Source organism: Euprymna scolopes, chromosome 8 (assembly GCF_053919585.1).
Source record: "Euprymna scolopes isolate OS-2025 chromosome 8, ASM5391958v1, whole genome shotgun sequence".
NCBI classification, from domain to species: domain Eukaryota; kingdom Metazoa; phylum Mollusca; class Cephalopoda; order Sepiida; family Sepiolidae; genus Euprymna; species Euprymna scolopes.
In genome coordinates, this window is record NC_136489.1 from 71898599 (window position 1) to 71923232 (window position 24634).

Here is a 24634-nt window from a genome sequence, read left to right on the forward strand (position 1 = left end):
CTCCAACCACGACTTGACTTCAGAAATCAAGGCTGCATCATCTGGGAAACGCTTTCCTTTCAAAAAACAACTTCATGGCTGGAAAGAGGTGAAAGTCAGAGGGTACAAGGACAGGAGAGTAGGGAGGATGGGGAAGGATTTCATAACCACACGCCCGTGCTTCTGATCTGGCGACATGCGAGTTGTGGAACAGGGCGTTGTCCTGCAGGAGGAGGGTACCTTGCTGATCTTGCCCCGCCTCTTGATTTTGATAGCTTCCCTTGCATAATAAGCTCCAGTAATTGTGGTACCCTATGCCAGGAAATCTGTCATCACTACTCCTCCTGGTCCCAGAAGACTGTGAGCATGACCTTGCCAGCGGAGGGCTGCACCCTTGCTTTCTTTGGAGGTGGTGAGTCCAAGTGCTTCCACTGCATTGACTGGGCTTTGGTCTCTGGATCATAGTGATGGACCCAGGTTTCATCCTGTGTAATTAGTCTTTTGAAAAACTTTGACTCATCTTCTTAGCACATCTCCAAATTCATCCTCGAGCACTCGACGCGTTCTCGCTTCTGGAATGGTGTGAGCAACCTGGGAATCCATCTGGCAGACACCTTATGCATATGCAAATGGTCATGAATGATAGTTTCCACAGACCCTGTACTAATTTTGACATCTTGGGCTATTTGGCGAATAGTAATGCGCCGATCTTCCAAAATGGCAGCTTCAACTTGACGGACAGATTCCTCATCAATGGCAGAAGGGGGATGACCAGGTCTGGGAGCTGTTTCCACAGACTTCCGGCCATGTTTGAATTCACGATGCCAGCGTTTTACAAGGTCATATGATGGGGCATTATAACCATAAGTTTCTTTCATTTCATCAGAGGTCTCCTGTGGTGTGCGTCCTTTCAAATACAAAACCGGATCACTGCTCGACATTCAACAGGCTCCATTTCATACCTGACTCAGTTCAAACACCTGTAAATAGAAACCACAATTATTTCAGAGCTGTAATTTGTCACATATCCTGTAGAGATATAAATCATTGCACATGCAAATTTTCAGCTAGATCAAACAACTGGAAGTGGGTCAGGCGCATTACTTATTGCACGCCCCTCGTATTAGCACCTTCTTTATTCCTTATTGAATGGTTATTATGTCCTCTAGACAAAACCCGTCGTTCAAACTAGCGCCTAAGTTCCCGTATTGCTACCATTCTTTCTGGTTAGGAACCTCATATTCCACTGGAACAAAAGTGTTATAAACTGTTGTAGAGTTTTAAAAAAGAATGAGGCAGAGAATTGAGCATGGCTGCTCGGGTAAAACATATCACAGCCCCCCCCCAAGAGATTCATAAACATAAAGATTTTATTATTTGTTAGGATGGTTGGGAAACCGGTTAAGACGCATACACCACATGACATGGAAATTCAAATTTAATGAACATTAAAAATCTGTACTTATAAAAGATATGTATTTACCATCGCACTCGACCTTCTAAATCCATCAAAGTGTAAATAGTACTTGTATAGCTTAGTACCATAGATTAGTAGATAATTAATGGATCGTCACTAGCCGACATCATCTTATACCACTCGGATAAAAAATCTGTATAGTTCAGGGAAGATTACATTTTCACTGATATTTCAATTTCTTCACATTGATTGAAGACGCAAACATGGTGAACATATGACAAAATAAACACGAAGATTTTTCCCGCCAAAATAATATGAATTCATTTTTCATTTAAAATTGACTTTGTATCTAGCTTTGCCGCCGTAAGCCTGAAAGTAAACAGAGATAATATCCAGTATTATTCTCTCCTTTCTGAGCGTGATAAATGTATTGCCTATCACCTGACTGTCCATAAAGCATGTACTACGCTTCGGTCATAATCTGAATGCCTAGAATTATCGATAATATTTTATCACGATAAACTTCGATTTATAATGTTATATTCGATTTGGAAACAATTTATTTTAAAATGGATAGTAAAAGTCTACGTTTTTGATATTCATATTCAAATTGTGAAAACCTTTTGCACCGACATGATAGACGTAGAAGGTGATAACGAACGTAAACACGAAATCAGAAATAAATGACTTACGATTCTGTCGAGATAAGGATGTTTGCCGTCCGCTGCATTCATCGTTCCAATGTATGAAGCCCCGACGAATGGCGGCAAGCTTTGACTCCGAGATGGCTTTTTAGCTTGACATGATTTGTTCCTTTAAGTTAAAAGAAAGAAAATACGAGAATAATAATAATTAATATAAATAATAACATGCATCTATGAAAATTACACGTTATTCTTATTGCAAATAGTAAAACATCACCTAAAGTGAGTCTACTTTTTTGTTTCCGTTTTCTGTTTAATAATGTCTTATACAGGGTGGGCCAAAATAAGGGTCCTATCTTTAAATATAATCATATATATATATATATATATATATATATATATATATATATATATATATATGACCCTTGTTTTGGCCCACCCTGTATTTAATCGAACGCCAATAATTTCGTAATTGAATTCATCTTATCATTTTATTCTATTTGCATACGGGTATGTATATTATTGTTGTTTTGTTGTTCAGTGCATTCATTGTAATTTTTTTCTTCTGATTTTCATGTTTTTTTTTAGCATTATTTATTCTACATTCAGTGTCGTTAAGTATATTGATGAACATTTATCTATAATTTTAGTCTAATTCGCTCTGTGCGTTTTTTTCGATCTTTTTATTTATCTTTTTTCTGTTTATATTTTATTTTTTCTATTCCTTAAATTTTATTTATCAATGTATTGTATTCTATATACTTGTACAATATTTAATTATTCAATTCCGTGTACGATCAAATACTACGCTAAACAGCAAAATAATAATAATGTACAAGCATGCGCGTGGCTGTGCGTACGTGTGTGAATGACCTAGATAATTAACACAATTATGCCCCTTTTACCATTAAGAACGTTATCTCCCCTTAATAGTAACATTTAAACTACTAACCATCTTAACAAGATCGTAGTAAAAAAAAAAGCAAAAATAAACAAAATAAGATTAGTTATAAATACAAAGATAATCAATTTGTTTATTATACAAACATTATTAGTTACATATGTGCATACATGCTTCAGTGGAATCTCAATTCAAAGAGACCATTTTTTTTTCAAACCAAAAAAGGAGCGACATTGAACGAGAAACATGATTACATTCGTTTTTTTTTATAAAATATATTCGGATGTGGTTTACTTTCTGAAAGAAAGTGGGATGTATACATTATGAATGCGAGCAGTGGAAGTTTGGGATAGGAAAGTAACAGCGAGAGTATGACATTACTTCAGATCAGAGCAAAAGCTAAGGCCAATAAACAACAGCCAAGTTAAAATAATACCAATACTTCCTCGTTTCAAAAGCTCTCTCTCTCTCTCTGTCTATATATATATATATATATATATATATATATATACTCTGGATCGTACTGCAACCATCTTCCGTCAACCCCACCTCTACTCCCTTTATTCATCACACCTCCCTCCAAAAAGAAAGAATGTTATAAAAGAAATTTACGTTAAACGAGGAGAATTGTTTGAAATAGATTTTAAGTTGTGATGATTTTAAGTCGTGATGATTTAAATTTCATTTCATAAACGGTAATATTTAAACAAGGTAAATATTTAAAACAATAAAATGTTACAGGGCTTATTTATACAATGAAAGATTAGAATATTGGTTTTAGCAATGCAAAAGTTAATTTTAGGACAATAATAAGATTGAACTGTGACATCAATTAACAAACAAAGAAATGATGTATGATATATTCAGAAACAGACCAGAAGAGTCAGTTAGAGGGGACCCATGAATGTGTATATAGAAATATAATTTCGCGTTATAGTGTCTTCCTCTCTCTCTCTCTCCTTTCTCTCTCTCTATATACACACTCTCTTATACTCATAGTGATTATATATAGAAGTTCTCACACAACTTTGCTTCAAAATAAATCTCCCAATATTTTTTGTACTCTCCACCGAGATGGTATTCAGCAGTTTATCACCGTGTTTAGTAAAAAACACACCAAATATACGTAATACTTTATAAATCGATGTAAATGTTGATGTCAGAAATTGTCGACGGTGGATGGTTATTGAGACTAAGTGACAGCAAGCTTGTTGTATAGTTCCCCTCTTTACAAAAGAAACTTAAACACACACACATATAATTCTATCCACAGCCAGATAACGTCGCAGCAAACAAGGGCCATAATAGCCGACAACCGGAAGTCTAAAACTCAAATTTTGCCATCATTTTGGGCTCATCAGTTAGACACATCTGAACTTGGGATTTGAAACCCGAGCCTCTTGCATGCAAAGCGAGCACTCTACCAGCTGAGTAAACACACCACAAACACACAAGAGAACCTATTAACTAACACAGATCAAAATGAGGGCAACTCGAGTCTTAGCTTAGTGTGTTGGCTGTCATGGATCTTGTGAGCTGCGACATTGTCTGATTGTGGAAATAATTATATATTCTCTCACATTCTGAAGATTCTATTACTGATTTCTCGCTATATATATATATATATATATATATATATATATATATATATATATATATATATATATATATATATATATCGGGCGAAAAAATGTCAGCCAGACTCCAACTTAAATATTCAACTCTGTTTTGGAAAATATCATGTCTAGCGTCTGTCAAATTGGTATTTAGATATTTTGCATTCGTTGTGTTGTTCTTGTATCGAGTTAATAGCGTGAGTCATTATGTTAAACCATAAATATTAAATTAGTTAAATTTGATAATTTTTCTACAATTTGGAAAAATTGTAGATAAGACATTTTGTTCATAGAGAGACATTAGAAAAAAAAAATCTCGTGTGACTATGACGCCGCGAACGAGAAGTGAGAGGCCTGAACGGTCTGTTCCCGCCCATAGACTCTAGATAACGGACGTAACGCGTAATTGGTACCACCATTTACAAAATGTTTTCTCCGTCCATTGTAAAGAACTGATTCGTCATTTACAAAAATCAACCTAAGATTACTGGACTGTGGGAATTGTTAGAAACGTATGTCTCAAAGACAGATATAGCAAGAGAGAGAGAGAGAGAGAGAGAGAGAGAGAGAGAGAGAGAGAGAGAGAGGGCGAGAGAAAAGGGAGTTACCAGTTTCTTGGAAGCAAAACACGTAGGAATATGTTAAATCGAGACGAACTGAGAAGATATAATTATCAATCTCTCTCTGTTTTCTCATCACACGGGTCAGTGATTTGGAGTGACGATCAAACCGAATAAATCCCAACTGATTTGTCCTCAATAAATGAAACAACATATTTGGAGACGTGGTTTCCTCGGTCAAGAAGGATCACACAAGCACGCACACAAAGAAACCATGCAGCGACTAAAGTAGGGATACAATTTGTGGTGTTTATTCTTTTGTAATAATTACAGCAATTGATTGCTGCGTGAGTGGCACAAGGTTGAAATGAAACATATGGACAAAATAACGGTTTGTGTTCAACAGGTCGTTTAAAATCGTATTTTAGCTTCGGCCTTAAATCACGTGAAATAGGTGGACATGTCGTAAAGCAGAAAAACTATCAGAAAAACATATTTTCATTTTTGTATTATTTGTGTTATTTGGTTGATCTTGAGTGTCATTTTCACAACGTTTCCGACCATCTTCAGGTGTATCTTGTCGAACTCGGGAATCTTTCTGTCGAACTGGGAATCTGCATGGAATTTCGAACGGCATCCTTTATTTAATCCACGCGGATAGCATGCTCTCGTTCCGTCAGCCATGACGAGATAGAAGTAATTCATAATTGTATTTTGAGTATCGCCCGCACTGAGGATTGAATCTTCGACTTCCAGAAAGTGAAACTTACAATTGAATTTTACCAAGTACTCTATCCGTTACACCACGTTACAATTCAAATAATACAAATTATAAATCTTCATCTAAACAATTGAGAAAGATGTTTTGAATTTGTTGTATATGATCAATGAGTTCTATTTTGTACAGATTTTCCCTTGATACTTATCCCGTGAAGTGATACCTTTATGATGAAGAAAAAGACGACGATTTAAACTCAAAATATTTAACAAGAGCAGCTTCATTCTCTTTGTCAGGAGTTGGGCTAAACGTTCATATTTGTTAGGACCTCACACTACATGCATCTCAGCTATGGTTTGTGCAGAATGTGAACTTGAAATCTTACCTGTTCCGTTTGATTGTACCAATCAACCAACCAACCAACCAACCAACCAACCAACCAACCAACCATCTATTCGAATATGAACTTGGGCTGACCCATTAGTCATACCGTATGATCTATTGCAGCTTGCAAACCATATCTATATCATAAAAGTAATGTTCAGAAACGCAATGCAAGTTTTAACATTTATTGAAAACAATGTTTTCAATTACAAATCCTGTGCAACGCATTTTGCAATAGCGGCTTGTAGGAATTCACACTTTATTCGAGAAAGATGTAAATTTAAAGCGTCCGCCGTTTTTTAAGAAATATCCAAGAGCTGACAATGTGGAAGCTCTTCTCCTAAACCCTTGATTTTATTACCGAGTTACCTTTTCAGAGCATGATGCACCAATTTCTAACTTGTCTTATTATAGCACGACATTTTCCATTTTTCATTTTTCATTTTTCTCAAATAAGAAATCATTCGTTACTCTTTCTCACAAAATAAAAAAACTGTCTCACACACACACACACACACACACACACACACACACACACACACACACACACACACACACACACACACACACACACACACACACACACACACACACACACACAGAGTGTCTCCCAAAATTTGACATAATTTTGCAGGCTTAAAATTTAGCATCTCTTATTGAAATAGCCTGAAATTTTCACAAAATGTATTTTATATTTAATATAAAAAAAATCTTTTTCAAAGAGAAGTAACTTTTCATGTTAGAACATATTTATTTGTACGCAGGCAACATCCCTTCAATGCAAAATTTGGAAAAACTTCACCGATTGGTAAACAAGAATGTTTATGCATGGGTAAAATATTCGTAGACGAAAGTTAGCATCAGAAGAGAAAATTCAGCAAATTCGTGAGAAGATAATGAGAAGCCCCGAGTTGTCCATAATGAAAACAAGTTTCAAAACAGATTCGTCAAATGAGTGTTAATCGTACACCGAGAAAACTATTGAAAATGAAATTCCACTGTTTGTAGCTTGTTCAGACTATAAAAGAAGATGACTGCGGAAACGGCAAGAATTTGTCTTTTAATATGCCACAGAAACTTACAGAAAACAACAAATCTGTAACCTTCGATACCACATTTGATACGATCCCTCTTCCCATTAACTTTGGTGAACTCAAGCAAAGAATCACTTCCAGTAATGTTACCGGGTATATTCTACATGTTTGTTGTATCTTTCCGATATCTTTATTGAGTGAAGGTGGTCTCCTCGCTTTTTTGGTTGCTTGGACATTTTGGTAGAAATACCAATCGAAGATCACTTCTCAACAATCCGCTCAACAGGTGCCAGGCCATTTACATGACCCATTACTCGTCGGACTGAGGTATACCTCCTGGGCAGTACATAGGAAATCCATCTTTCCATGTCTTGTCACCCGGCTTTCGGGTGCAGTAAGTTCATTGCTTACTACTTGAGACACCCCTATCGGGGAATGCCGACGAGGCTGTCCATGCAATTTTTTTTAGACCAGAGTCATTCTTCTTTAGAAACGCTGGCTTGACACTCCCCACCTTCTGACCTTGTGTCACGTCTTCCTGCGGTGGTAAGCAAGTAAATAACAACATGCTTGGTAAAAGTTTAACTACAGACTTTACGTGTATCGTGTTTAATGCAGTGCACATCTAATACCAATCGGAGAATAAACATATGATCTTAAATTTCATTAAGGGTTTAAAATAATTACCTTTAAATGATGTCAAATTGTTTGAGACACCCTGTAATCTGTACTCGCGCGCACACGAACACACTTTGCCACAAAAGTCTAAGAAGGATTTACCCGCTTGTTAAATCCTTTCGTTTCCCATCTGGATCTTCTTTTTTTTCTGTCTGGTTTTGCTGGGACGTCTTGTTTTTCGCACTGTTTGCTGACTACAAAAAGAAAAACGACCGCTTTTAAATCATCGCATATATTTTGGTTTTATTTTATTTTCTCGAGATTAGGCATGTAATTTACACGCGCGCAAACACCCCCCCCACACACATATATATATTTAAGTAATTAAACGTTATTTATTTCGTAGGAAATCGCATATTGTTAGTTTAAGTTTAGGATATGGTTTCGGGGTCACTCCGTAAATGGTAAAGATTAAAAAAGAATAATTTTGCCCGTTACTCACCGTGTTCCCTAGAATACATATCTCATAATTTATAATGATATGTGCATTAGTTTGGGAGTTTATTGACGCTCATCCACGACTACATCAGTTCGATTAAACTTTCCCTAAATAATGTAACTCAAAAATCGATATAGAGCAATTATTTTCTCTACAAATTTTTTGTATGTCGCTTATTAAATTTTTGGTGGGGGGGGGAGGGAATAGGCGAACATGTTTGGAGGGAATATTTGCCGATAATATATATTCTATAATTCGTTGTAATCGGTTCATTAGTTTAGAAGTGAATCGTTCACATAGAAGTCTTTATTATATTTCTCTTAGTCTGTCTTCCTGCATGTCTGTTTGTCCGTTCAATTTTTTCTCAGAAACTACTGGTCTAATTTGGCTGAAATTATGTATGAATACAAATATTTACTTCCGGTAATGCTATATGTTTGTATTAACCTTCCAATATTTTTATTGCGTGAGGGTGGATGCAGCGAACTAAGTATTATGCCATTTGTTCGATGCACAGTTAGTGACTAATAGAGATTAATTGAGATTAGTTACTAAAATAGCCCATTTACTCTGGAAGTTTTCTTGGAAACTACTGGTTCGATCTGGTTGAAATTTTGTATGGCTATTTCTTATGATAAGGTATAATGGGCTAAGTATTATACTATCCGTTCGCTGCATAGTTAGAGATTTATATATTTATATGAATTAATAAGATTAGTATTTAATGGAAAAATGAGCCCAGATTGAACCCTATTTAACCATCAAGTTTAGATAAAGCACTCATATTAATTCCTCTTTCACCCGTTTTTAACGGGCTAAAGAGTTTTAATACACACAAAGCACTAACTGAAACACACACACACACACACACACACACACACACACACACACACACACACACACACACACACACACACACATATATATAGTTTATTCTCTTTGATTGGAAAATATTTTAGAAAGAAAGTCATTTAAATCAAACTAAATTGACAGTAAATGCACTACAATACCATATAGGTTACTATATATATATATATATATATATATATATATATATATATATATATATATATATATATATATATATATATATGTGTGTGTGTGTGTGTGTGTGTTGTAAATATTCTGTACTTTCACCTAACAATTTGATAAAAGCGATATCGTAAAACTTGAATTTCTTGATTAAATAATTATAAAAAAAGAAAAATATTTCCAAGAAGGGGAGGAGGAGTGTGTTGAAAACATTCTGTACTTTCACCTAACAATTTGATAAAAGCGATATCGTAAAACTTGAATTTCCTGATTAAATAATTCTAAATAAGACATGGGGAAGGGAAGTGTGTGTGATGTAACCCATAAATTGGATTACGTATTTAACTAAAAATTGAAATATTTAATTTCAGGCCAACGAGAAATGTATCGTTTTTCTTGTTATTTTGTTATATTATCACGGAGGCAAATGAACATAGTTTCCAAGAGAGAGAGAGAGAGAGAGAGAGAGAGAGAGAGAGAGAGAGAGAGAGAGAGAGAGAGAGAGAGAGAGAGAAAACGAGAGTATAGAAAAAAAAGAGAGAGGCTAAACCTAAAAAGAGAGAGAAAAAGACAGTATGGGACAAGTAGAGGGGAGGTGAGGAACAGCTAGCGGAAAATCAGCTAGCGAGATGACCCAGTCATTTGCTCGGAAACCCATAGACCCCCTACGGGTTGCTAGGAAACGAAGAATAAAGGAAATAAAGGGCAGAGAAATGTACTGAGAAGAAGGAGAGAGAGAGGGAGGGAGGGAGGGAGGGGGAAAGAGGAAGAAAGACCTTTTGGTACAGGGCAGTTACTGCTTGGCCGGTGCGCCAAGGCGGGCACACATGGAAAATTTTCCACCGCTTCACCCAGCAACAGATGAACGAAAATGTGGATACCCCCCTCCATATCAACAGCGAAAGGAAAAATAATGCTTGGGAGAACAAGCTGGCTTTGTCGGAATGCAGGATGTTAATTTCACGAACACAGAAGACATGATACTCCGAGAATAACCGAAATATTGAATGGATACAATATAGGAATACCGCGTGCTATGAACTGTCGCCCGAGTCGAATAAAATGGGGGTTAAAGTTCACTTTGAAAGTTAAAAGAAAAACAAAAGAGAAAAGAAACATAAAAACGTGAGTTACTTCTCTCTGATATATTATATTAACGAATTCAGTTTGTCTGGTCTGAAGATACATTTTTTTTTGTTTTGATATATTTCTGGTTGATGTTTTCAGATAATAGATAAAAATTCATTTGCACGCCCTTGTAATCTGTTTTTTTTTTATTTTACATAAAGATATCCCCTCCCTACCGTAGTTTAGTGTTTCATAATAAAATTTAACTTCGAAAGTTACCATTGCGCGTCGCGTTTTCCGTTATTTTCATACGCTGTTCGTTCGTCTATTGTATATTTCCGGTTTTGAAAGAGTCTCTCCATGTTTTTATTTCCGCAAGGGGACACATGTGGTTTAATGTTTATTGTATTTCATGAATATCTTATTATTATTATTATTATTATTATTATTATTATTATTATTATTATTATTATTATTATTTTTTTTTTTTTTTTTATTACGAACACGAATCAAAATAATAAATGTTGAGCGGTCAAAATTGGGGTCAAATTTTAAAAGAATTGACCTCTGCGGTCTCTACGAAATTAATCAGACAGATTTTGGTCTAAACATTTGAAATCTTACATAAAGTGTATTCACATGTGGGGCAAGTTATGAACAGCACATACGGTCCGAGCAAAGCCGGGCTGAACTGCTAGTATGTAAAAATTCTGGTTGCTAGCGGGAAGGGTGGGTCTGATTGACTAATTTAATCATGGATTTTTATATCTTTTATTTTTTTAATTTTAATTTTAAATTTTAATGCTTTTATTTTTAAGTATTTAATAGTTTGAAAATTTAAAATTTTAAATTTAATGTTCGTTTTTTTCCCGAAACTGCTTCCTCGAAACCGAAGCTAATAAAATTTATCGAAAAAGATAATAAAAAGATAAGCACATCATATTCAATCGCACATATTTCGACAAAATCCCAAGAAAACAAATGAAGCATGTATGCTCCCCCGTGAGTACACAGTGAACGAGGCATAAAAAATGGCTAACTTCAGTATTTGCACCCGCCCCATTTCGCCCCAAAAGTCCCTAGGGGACGTCAAATCCTGGTGAAAATGAACAAACGGTGCAGTTCAGTTTTAGGCCTTAACATATGTAAATTTGAGTTCTGCACCATGCAAAAAAAAAACAAAAAAAAAAAGAAAAGAAAAAAGAAAAAGAAATAACCAAGTCCATCATTTGCCCCCTCCCCATTTAGCCCCTGAAGTCCCCAAGACCTTAACATATTTAAATTTGAGTTCAACACCATGCCAAACTACTAAATAGACATACCCAGAAAATTTTGGATAAATACGATAAAATAATCCCCAAAATGGAGTCTTTTTCATTAACCCTAAAAGAGCCCCTAGAGGCATACCTAAGTTCTCGCGAAGTAAAGACAACAAAATTATATAGAAATCAGTTCGTTACAACTTTTCAGAAAGTTTTATAAAAATCCAAGGCATCAACTTTTTTTTAATAAGCACAAAAGCGTCAATTTTAGCCATTTTAACCCGGGGGGGGGGTGTAACCAGAGTTTTCCCGGAAAATCGGTCTGCTACTTTTTTATTCATATCATGTTTAATGTTTGTGCAAAATTTCATAAAAATTCCAAGGCGTAGTTATTGAGAAAAGTGCGGACAGACGACCGGACGAATGGACAAGGGTGAATTTACAGGTTCACCCTCCTTTTGTCGGGGGACCAACAAAAAATAAAATAAAAATAAAACGTAGGATATTTAAAAAATTTAATTAAAATAAAAATAAAAAAAAAACGATGAAATAACATCGAGAATTGTAAACAACGCAGTATTCTAAGAAAAACGTGGGACCATTTCCGGGGAGCCAGATAGGATTTGAAACCGACCGTATAGATGTCTTTTCTAATCTTCTGTTAAACACACACATATACACTCTTAGATTGATTTTTCTTTATAATCGAACACTTTGCTGGGGTTCTCTCCAACAACCTTTACAACCACAACCACACACACACACACACACACACACACACACACACACACACACACACACACACACACATATGTATATATAAATATATATATATATGCGTGTGTGTGCGCGCGCGCGTGAGTGTGTGTGTGTGTGTATTTCATGAAAATAACCCAAGCTGAAATTTATACACATGCAAATTTCTAAGTCATGCTTAATCAGGTAAACGACCGCATTAAATTAATAGATTGTCACGATCCAACGCCTACGAATTTCATTTTCAGTCATTGATTATCGGAAATTATTCTGAAGCCAAAACCGATACAAATTGATACATTGTGTTGGAAGCATTTATGCATAAAATATTTGTATAGCGTTGTGTTACCACTTTCGTATTTTAGTTAACTTGTTAAACCTTGTCTCCAATCATACTGGGGTAGGTGATATAAAACATAACACTCACTTCAGCTGTACATAATCTTACTTAAACATGCAACACGTGACTTGTTTTTTTTTTTTTCAATTGACGACAAACACATTGAATACGTCGACATTGTTTTTCAACTTCATTCAAAGACAAACAACCTTTTAGACCAGTTAATGCGTAATATCTGTTCTCGCATTTGGTCCAGCCTTTTCATGTACCTCTCAAATAATGAGGTAGTTATATTTTTTAATGACCGTGATTGTCAAAAGCTAAATTGATTTTGTGTGATATCCCCTTTACACACGCACGCACGCACACACACACACACACACACACACACACACACACACACACACACACACACACACACACACACACACACACACACACACACACACACACACACACACACACACTCGCGCATATATATATGTAATTGTTTGTATGTTACTAATATGCAATCTAAAAACTAATTTACTGATTGACTTGAAATTTTGCTATAGAATTTTAATCGAATACATGCGTGTTTTTATGTATCACTTTTTAATTATAACGTTCTACAAAATTTTTATTTAAGTAAATTTTTTATTTTTATTTAAATAAAATAATAAACATTATTATTTCAGCAAGGTAATATAATGCGTAAGTCCTTGTAAGTTTTCTTGAAAAAAAAACTGTATCTAACAATTTACGGTTAAAAAAACATTCATCTTTCCTTAAAAAAAATCTCAGTTTTTGTTGAATAAAAATATTGCAAAAAAATAATAATAAAATTTAATAAACAATACAAAGTATTTCTGGAATGTTACATAAAACATTTTCTTCCATGATTCAACGAAAAATGATTTCGACCATGTTTTTTTTTGTCACGTGACATGTGACGTAAACACAAAGGAAATAGCTAAAATTTATAATTTCTCTGAAAACTATTTTTTTTTTACATAGGAATCACCACTTATCAAGGCACAAAAGCTACTCGAGGATAAGGACTAATGAGTGTACGATATTCAATGGGACAATATCGTACTAATCATTAGTAGTGTAAATTTGGTAAATTAGAATATTTAAGGGGACGGCGCATCAAGAACTTGTTTACATTGGACTTGAAGACGACCAAATTGTAGTTAGCTGGAAATCAGAAAAACGGTACAAAGTTCCTAAAACTTGCAGTTTTGACAAAGGAGCTTTGTTCATAGAATCTACGTTTAGGTTTAGGCACAGATAAAGAGTGGGGGAAATTATTGACAGTAGTTTCGGCTAGATGAGTGTTTTTCGTAAAAGTTTGGCGACAGGGGAAACATAGATTGAGCTCAGACGAGCACTTGCCATGAAACTAATGATAAAGCAGAAACAGGCATGAAAGTACTTCTTTCAAACTCCCCGGCTTAACGTTCACATGAGTTGGAACAGATACATTGAAAACATTGCCAGGGCCGCTGCGAGGAAGGTGGTCTCTCTCTACCGTGCTAGAAAGTTACTTACGTTTGAAAGTATCCTGTACATCTACAAGGTCACCATTCGCACATGTATGGAGTATTGTTGTCACATTTGGTGCATCTGCTACTAGTCTCTCGCTCCTGGACAGGGTTCAAAAGAGTCGCCAACCTGATAGGTCCTGAAGTGTCATCTAAGCTTCAACCACTGTCCCATCGACGAAATTTTGCATCCCTCTGCCTGTTCTACAAGTATTTTAATGGTGAATGCTCCGACGAACTACAAGCCCTTGTACACCCTTCGACGTAAATATCTCCGACAAACCCAACAAGTAGCAAAATCTCACCCCTATACAATAGAGATCTCTAGATGTTAGAAAGCCTTCTACTCTAATAGTTTTTTTCCCTAGAACTGCTATTCTTGAAACTTCTTTCCAGGTTCCTTCTTTCTCACCTGTACTGGCAGAAATTTAAATGTAATATGAACAGGCATCTTGCTGCTCAACTCCCAATATAGTATTCCTGCAACGTATGTTCCCGATAGTAGCTCCCTATATCAAAGTAATATTGTGCCTTGCTTGAGGTGAAAATGAAATTTAAAAAAAGAGAAAAGGCCCCCCCCCACTATTTTGAACTCTGTCAAGGCAGGATGAATTATTTCTAGCATGCTCATATGTGGCAACAGTACGCCATCCTTGGGCGTACCTGGCGCTTATATAGGTAGAGAATTACATCGGCATGAGATATCTACTGGTGCGGTAGAAGGATTTCACAATTTTTCCAGCGACCTTGGCAACAGATTTGATGTACGTATTCTATCGTTTTCCTAATTTTTAGATATCTTTACTAATGCACCATAGCATTGGTTTCACTTGAAAATTAATATTTCAATTTTCAAATTTTACTACAATAACAAAGAAGAACCCAAAAAGTTTTCCCCATATTCGCATTTATTATATTTGAAAGCAATATTGTTAATAAAAAAATGTGCGAAAATAAGCATATTCATTTGAATAAAAAGACACCAGTTTGTCAAACTATTTCCCTTTTTTAAAACTTATCCGACAACATTCCTTTCTCCTTTCTTTCTGTTTTCTGAATTATCGTCGGTCTCTCACTTTGTTGGTTAATTCTTTAAAAAGTTTTATTTTCATTTTTCCATCGATTTATTATGGATCAAACATATTTTCAAGCAAAAAAAAAAAAAAAAAAAAATCAGATAAATATTTTGATTTTACATTTTCAAGTGCATGCCCACATATATGTCCATGGTAAAATTAAGCTCTCATATTTCCTCTCAGGAAGAACGGGCAGCAGCGAACGAGCATATAATGATTTCAACAGATATACCATTATAATTTTAACTTTTGCAATAACCATCAACAAGGCTCAAGTGTAATGATTAAAGTTAAATTCTGTAGATTAATATATATATATATATATTTTTTTTTTTTTTACAAGGGTGTCACCACTTATCAAGGCCCAGAGGCCACTCGAGGATAAGGGTTAATAAGTATACATTAGTCATTGTGATTTTAGCATAGTAAACAGTGGGAATTTTGAAACTTGGATTACTTAGGGGGACGATTCAATTAGAACTTGTTCACATTGGAGTTTTTCTTTCTTTTTTTTTTCATAGGTATCAACTCATTATCAAGGCCAAGAGGCCACTCAAGGATAAGGGTTAAAGAGTGTACAGTAGAAATTGGACAATATAATAATCATTAGTAATGAAAATTTGTTAAATTTGATAACTTATATGGAACGGCTCATCAAGAACTTATTTACGTTAGACTTGAAGACAACCATATTGTAGTAAGCCGGAAAGCAGGAAAACGGAAGACAATTCCACAGGCGTGCAGTTCTAATAAAAAAGCTTTGTTCATGGAATCTACGTTTAGGTTTAGGCACAGATAAAAATAAAATATATATATTCAAGCTAAGAATTTATTGTTTGAAACAAGGAATATATGGAGAAGTACTATATATATATATATATATATATATATATATATATATATATATGTACCATTTCTCTTGAAGACTGGTTTCTTCTGTGGAAAGCAACCATTAAATGGATCGCCTGACGAGGACTTCTGGTTTTAACCGGCTATTTGTCCGGTTAATTGTCCAATGCCGCGACTATGTACATTTGTTTATATCTATCTATCTATCTATCTATCTATCCACACACACACACACACACACACACACACACACACACACATACATATATATATATATATATATATATATATATATATATATATGAGATGATTCTGAATTTTTTCCGATACAATTACAAATTCACTTCTAAATTCCTGATTCGGATTCTTTTAAAATTTGTTAATGTTTTATTAGAGATTTATTGCTTTTCAAGAAAAAAAAAAAACAAAACTACCGTAATGTTAATATATAATTTTGTAAGCATAAAATTACACTAAGTGGGGAAGGAATATATTACACGTCCATAGAAAACTCGTCCACGGAAAACTCGTCCATAGAAACTCGTCCACGGATGACTCGTCCTCAGAAAACTTGTCCATTTTTACTAGGTAGGAAAACTGATCCATTATTGAATAAATATCGATTGAAAACACATTTTATGACCGTTATTGGAGGAGATATTGTTCTTTTAATAGAATACAAGCCCCCATAATATTAAAAAAATATTTTAATTGATTTTTCTAAGTGTCCGCTTTTTACCTAGCTTTTTAAGTTTTTAGTGCTTTAACTAATTTTAAAGCGTTTATTTAATTAAAAAAAAACAAGTAGTGTCGAATGTTACTTTAAAACAAAAAAATATCCGACATGAGAGTGTCACATCTTGGGAGTCACGATAATCGCATAAAAAAATAAAATCCAAGAAAATACTTATTAGGTTGGTGCAAAAATAATGTCGTTTTTTGACGTTTAACTATATATAAAAAAACAACATTATTTTTGCACCTAATAAATATGATTTTAAAAAGAGCCTTTCTCCTCCAAAAGAAAATAATATTAATATGCTTCTGTATATATATATATATATATATATATATATATATATATATATATATATATATATATATATATATATATATATATATATATATGTGTGTGTGTGTGTGTGTGTGTGTGTGTTGGTTTTTTTTTACCACTTTTTCATTCTGTTGTCTATTGTAAATCATACCACATTTTGCTTTCAGCAAATCCCGTTTTCTGTCGCGTTGTAAACGGTACAAGTAATGTCTTGATAAACCTTGATTCAAAACAATGTAAAATTTAAACGATGAAGGAAGAACTCGAAAAGTAAAATGTGAAATTGATTATGTGCAAATAAACATATAGTTTGTATTCATCTTCCTTTCGAAATAACAATAAGAGAATTCAAGAACAATGAAATTGTTAAAACGTCTTATTGCAACAGAAATTTTGTTTCTGTTTGTTTATAGACGAAACAACGTTAAAATGCTCATACGTTATCAATGCTTCATTAACTACGAATTTGTTCTTTTTTCTATCATTATAATAATATAGATACGTGCACTGCTCAAAATCTACATTTTGACCCTCCCTTTACTTAAAAATTTATCAAAAATCAGGAAATTAACCAATTTTAAGGAAATTTTCAGTATTTATCAAATAATGATCATGGAATATAATGAAGGAATTTAAAAAGACGTCCACGGAAAACTCATCCATAGAAAACTCGTCCACGGAAGATTCGTCCAAAGAAAATCCGTCCATTTAAGCTAGGTAGAAAAACTGGTCCATTATGAAGAAATAGCGATTGAAAACACATTTTATGACCGTTATTGAAAGAGGTATTGTTTTTTAAAAGAGAATACATACCACATAATATTTTTTAAAAATATTTTTACTTGTTTACTGTTGTTTGAAAAAAATAAATTGATTTTTCTAAGTGTTCGCTTTTTATCTAGCTGCGTAAGTTTTTAGTGATTAAACTTATGTTAAAGCGTTTATTTAGTTAAAAAATACAAGTAATGTCGAGTGTTATTTTAGAACAAAAATTTCCGACATGTTGTCGGTGTTTGGGAACACGGGGTTCAATCCCGACGGTAAAATAGCAATTTGTGTTTAATTAATACGATGTATACAAGAAATTGCTTACGATATACAGTGTTTCGGCATAAAATAAGCACAAAACGTCACTAAACGGTGTCACCACCTTGCACTTATAGTTATTGCTAGCCTTATTTATTTATTTTAGTGTAGTTTTTGCTACTGTAATCGTATTATACTGAACTTGTGTTCATGAGAAATATAGAAACTTACTAAGTTATTCTGGCAACTATAGTTTTATTTTCAGAAACGCATTCTTATAAGTTTATGTGTGTGTGTGTGTATTTGTATGTGTGTGTACGTGTGTGTGTGTGTTTGTGTGTGTGTGTGTGTGTGTGTGTGTGATGCGTCCTGATGTGTCGTATAGCAGAGTTAAAGCTTAAATGACCAGAATCACATACGATAAAAAAGTAGGTCACAGCTGTTTCCATTCGTACGCCGCCTACAAGTGTAAAAAGAATCACTACGTGCGCAACGAGCAGAAAAAAAGTGTGCGCTGATACAAAAACAAACTAAAAGATGTTTTGATAAATATTTATCGATAAAATGAAATAAGTCTCGGTGTAATAGGACCTCGCGGCGTAGGCGTTCCCATAAACATGTAATAACTACGAAACTTTTCCGGGAGAGAGAAGTAATGATATATTATATACCTACCCAATTAAACCAATGTCATAAGACATTTTGTAGATTTATAAAGTCGATAATCAGATTTTAATATGGTGGAAATTCAACAAATGAAACGTGTTTCTTAAAAAATGACAAGCCTGGATTTATTAATTTTTATATTTATCGTAAAGGAATATCTCATTTGTGATTCATGCATTAGATTCCATTTATCCATGGCTGGTATAGTAAGTCACTTGCACAGATAACAAAGGTCACACCTGATGCTTCCAAATAAAGTATTTAATGATTTATTTGGGCTTAATAGTAATTTCAACTGGCCAGTTTTGCACGAATGGTAATTGAAGTATCTGTGCCAAACTTTCAACATTGTAAGGATAAGTGGAGAAATCCAGCGAAAAGAGTGGTGCGCTCCAACATATTTTGATATAGTAGTCAACAAAAAATAACTTTTGGGTTGCCATCGACTACGGTCGGTGCGTTTATGTTTCATATTTTATTTCGTAATGATTTTCGTATATTTTGTCTCATTGCGATAATAAATTGTGACTAGAGCGAACATAACATTAGACCGGCAGGATATTATATATATATATATATATATATATATATATATATATATATATATATATATATATATATATATATATATATATATATATATATATATAGGCTCGCTCTAGTCATAGTTTTTCCGATGCCATTTTTACTGGTGACCTTCTTACCTGTGCTACTTTTACCTTAATTCAACCGGAAAAATGACACGGTAAAAATGGCAAAAGTGAATTTTGACAACGGAAAAGTAGGACCGTTCGAGAAGTGCTGGCTAAGCACTCATTCCTCTAGTTTAAAATAGAACTACCCCCCCCCCAAAAAAAATTAAGTAAATATTTTTAATAGGTGGTGTTGGGGATAGGCTTTTTCTTTTTTTTTTTTTTAAATTAGCGGCTAATCATGATCAACATAAAAATAAAAATGCTTTTTGCTAGTTTGGCCGATTCTATTAGCGAACCAGTGTGAAAAGTCTTGAGAGAGGTAGAGATAAGGAATATTAAACAATATTGCTTTCATATGAACCCTCTTCCTTTCTTTTAATCGTTTGACTATTCATCATAATTTATAACCTTAGCAAATCCATTATCATAGCTCAAACGGAAAGTCCAGACATATACAATTAATAGTAAGTCCTTTGATATGACAGAGGCACGTCAGAAATGAATTTCTGTTTAATGCACACTTGAAATATGATACTCGACTTTTGCATTTTAAGCTTTAATTCAAACCATTATATAAATATATATATAATATTGTTTAATTGCAAATTGTGAAAAACATTGTTGGGGATACACCCTTACTGCCTGGAATAATGAACTATTCCATGACGCCATTTCCATCCATGTCATCACATCCGAGTGATGAGGACCGGTTGACAAAGTTAGTCATCAACTAGTCCAACAGTTGCGCAAAGATGTTGCTAAATTTACCCTTTTTGACCCCAAAAGTGAAAGTTTATGTACATAAGACATCCGAAAACCTCTTCGGAACGGATTGAGTGAAGCAATTTGAATTGTGGGACAAATCTATAAACAAATTCTGCCATAAGGTAGAAGAGTCATCTACCGAGGCACAACGATTGAAGGGCAAGTTAAAGGAAATAATTCCCAACGTTTTCTCAGCGAGTTTCGGAAGGAATTTAGGAAAACTCGCCCGCGGAAAACTCGTCCATGTGTTTGTTTTCATCTTCCACATTAACCTCTTATTTTTAAAATCTACTCTTAGTAAATACTTTCAACTACCATTATCTGTATCATATTTCATTGGATTTAGTTAGTTTTATCAAATTGAGTTCCAAACTTTCTTTTTCTGTTTCTCTACATCTGACGGAAAAGAAAGGTTACCGATTCACGAATGATCGAGCCTAAACGAAAAAAAGTATTAACTGCTTTTACGAACTAAAAGTTTGTGATGGGGGTGTTGGAGACGCACCTCTACTGCCTGGAATAATGAACCATTCCATAGCGTCACTTCCGTCTATACCGTCACTTCCGGGTAAGGGGACCAGTTGACAAAGTCAGTCAGAGACAGACACGCGAAGAGTATGGTCGCCATTAACTAGTCCAGCAACTGAGCGAATACATTGCTCAATTTACCTTTTTCATGTATTTTCATTAATACATTTTATTTAACTGTTACTGTGTTCCCCCTCGCCAATTATTCAAATACTAACATCTCAAAAACATGAACAAACAAAAGTGATAAAAGCACATAAAATATATATTTCATAAATATTAGAACACAAGAAAAGTACCCGATTGAAAGTTAGCAGCAAACGGTGTTTGGTCAGATTCTTTACCTGATATCAAACCTTATCAGTAATACAACCCCCGGCAAGAGTTTCAGTTTCTCAAGTTTATTTATTTATTAAATTGTTAGGTGAAAGCACAGAATAATTAACAAAGACCCCCCCCTCTACATGTTAATGGTGTTTTTCTAAATAATAATGTTATTATTTCAGCACTTTCAATAGCTTTTATTGCGTGGATTTCTACCAGTAATTTGTTTTTATTTTTATTTTTAAGCCATTATCGAGATTCAATATTATCCTTTCGTACTGCTCATTCTTTTCTTATTCTCTCGACAATTCTAGTTTTTCGAACAGAATAAACGTTTTAAAGTCTATTGTAAAACAAACCCAACATTCCTTCCTCATAAAAAAGTTTCATTTGATTATTTATAAATGTAAATTTGTAAATCAATTTTACCAATTTTCTGTATAATGACATATCTTTAAAAAGTAAAAATTGTTTTGGTGAAAGAAAATTAAAAGCAGTTGCTCCCAGCGATTAAATCATTGAATTAAATTTCCATTTTCAAGACTAAATAAAAAAATGAATTTAGATAAATATGGCAGCGATAAAATTTTATTTAGACCTTTTTTCCAGATGATTATGCATAAATATTTATCTAGATATACAAAAATCTAATTCTTGGTTCATTAGTTATTCATAAAACAATATTTCTACATTACCAATTTAATTGAAATTTTCAGACAGTCTATCCTCAGAGTGGAGGAATGTTTTTATGTTGTTAAAATAAATTGAAATTAAAAATTTAAATAAAAATATTTTTCGTAAGTCGATTCTGCGAGACTCTTCTCGGTTTTACTTCCGGTAGTTATACAATTTCAATTCATACACCACGATTTGACGACTCTAATAAATAAGTAAAAAAAATATCCCCTATTTTTAAAATGTAAATTCATTTGTTTATCTTCCCAATTTTTTAATAAAAAAAAAAAAATTGCTCGCCAGAAGGTGCGTTTTGAGTTGAAACATAAAAGTCGAAGAACCTTAACAAAACAATCTTTGTTGTAAAAATCATTTTTTAACAAAATTGGCAGTACACGTTTTTTTTGTTTTTATAAACAGTTGTTTCTATATGAGAAAAAAATTAACTTTTTTATTATTAAAACTATAAATTGTTAAGTGAAAGTACAGTTTCTTTTCGAAGAAAATTTACATTACATATGCATTTTGGTAACGTGGTGAAATAATACCTGTTTTATTTTAATTCAGCCATTCTTACCATTTCTTTTTTTTACCGTAAATTGTTAGGTTAATTTTTTTTTCAATAAAACTTTTAACAAAATTGAAAGTACACTTTTTTTTTTTTACAGAAGTTGTTTGTATAAGAAAATATGAATGTCTTTTCTTTATTAAAGAAATTGTTAGGTGAAATACACAAACGTTTTTACCAAGAAAACCGTTATTTTTTCAGCAATTCTTACCATTGAGAGGGGGTGGTTAGGGTTCTGTAACTATTCTGTGCTTTCAACTAACAAATTATTAAAAAACAAAAGGTAAATTTTCACATTAGCTCCACCTCCACAATTTTTAACATGGGTAGGACGAAATTCCGAAAGCCGTTCTTAACATGGGGAGAATGGTGATATTTATTCCAAAAGCCGTTTTTACATGGGGAGGTTAGGGGTGTTTATTCCGAAAGCCGTTCTTAATATGGAGAGGTTGGAGTGTTTATTCATGGCCGCCAGTGAATTATAGTGCATAGTACAGGTCTTTATATCTAGAAAACTACTTGCCGCTGAAATTTTAAATGAGATTTTCTTATTTAGCATAGTCGAAAACTTTGAACAGTAGTTAAAGAAAATTGTGGAGGTGGACCTAATGTAAAAAAAAAAAAAAATACCACACACAAAAAAAGATATCGTGAAATTTAAATTTAACTTTTAAAAACTATTTTAAAATAGCGCGATACCAAAAATAAAAATAGACAGAAAAATACCCCCTCGGTTTGTACTTGCACAAAGATTTGAAAAAGTTATCAACAAAACAAATATATAACAAGTTAATGTTTTCAAAGGCAAGATAAGTTATTTTTCTACCTAACTGGATAATTTTTAGTGTTTTTATTTAATGTAAAATGTTTGTTCGGTTCGAAAATACAGCGTTTACTACTATATTTGAAAATTACAAATGGCGACAGACTCAGTGGTAAACACTTATGTTTCGGAAAATGAGTTAAAACTAAAAAACTATACAAAATACTGTTAACAAACCACCGATTATATGTCAGCCTATGTTACTGTAACATATATTGAGTGAGTTCCTAACAGTATTTTGTATAGTTTTTTAGTTTTAACTCATTTGACCAAACTTAAGGTGTGCAACACAATCTGCCGCCATTTGTATTTTTCAAATATACCGATAAACACTGCATGGTTTCGAATCGATTAACATTTTATATTAAATAAAAACACTAAAATCTTACCCAGTTACGTAGAAAATTAACTTATCTGTCCTTTGATAACATTTATTTGTTATATATTTATTTTATGACAACTTTTTCGTATCTGTGTTTAGCAATACCAGTGTTTACCAGTGTTTATCGGTGTATTTGAAAAATAAAAATGGTGGCGGACACCGTTGATTACGTTAAGTTTTGGAAAATGAATTAAAACTAAAAAACTATACAAAATACTGTCAGAAACCCACCGAATATGTGAGCCTATGTCACGGTAACATATATTCGGTAGGTTTCTGAAACTGTTTTATATAGTTTTTAGTTTGTAACATATTTTCCCAAACTTAACGTATTCAACAAAATCCACGACCATTTGCCTTTTTCAAATACACCATAAACACTGTGTGTTTTACGAGCTGATTAACATTTTACATTAAATAAAAACACTAAAAAATTAGCCATTATGCAGAAACGTAACTTACCTTACCTTTGCTTTCATTTATTTGTTTTTGGACTTTTCGAATCTGTGTATAGTAGCCCACCTCACACAAATATTAATTATAAATTCGCATTTTTATACAAAAAAAAAAAAAAAAAAATTGATTTAGCGTTTTAACATTTTATCAACGTTCGGCTTAATCCACTAATTGTTGGTCGAGCCCAAGCCATGATTGACGGAAACTCCCAAGGATCCGGATCAAATTCAGCAAGTTTACCCTTTTTTTCTTTTTTTATTTTCGCCTTTTTTTATTTTCGCCTTTTTTTTTTTCACTTTTTGGAGTGGATTACTGTACTAAGAATATAAGAAACATGCATTTTCTTTTTTTATTAGATTTTTCCATGACACCAAACTGAGCCACAGCAACGCA

The 24634-nt window shown here is 33.5% G+C and overlaps 1 protein-coding gene across 1 annotated transcript in view; it reads right to left on the reverse strand.

The window, feature by feature from the left end:
• Positions 1 to 24634, reverse strand: part of LOC145283614 (uncharacterized) — a 181805-nt gene that overhangs the window by 112178 nt on the left and 44993 nt on the right. The window contains exons 2-3 of the mRNA XM_080132555.1: positions 8034 to 8125; positions 2089 to 2209 (exon numbers count right to left, since the gene is read on the reverse strand). Coding sequence (XP_079988681.1) covers positions 2089 to 2209; positions 8034 to 8125 — 213 coding nt within the window. The remainder of the gene's footprint in view (positions 1 to 2088; positions 2210 to 8033; positions 8126 to 24634) is intronic.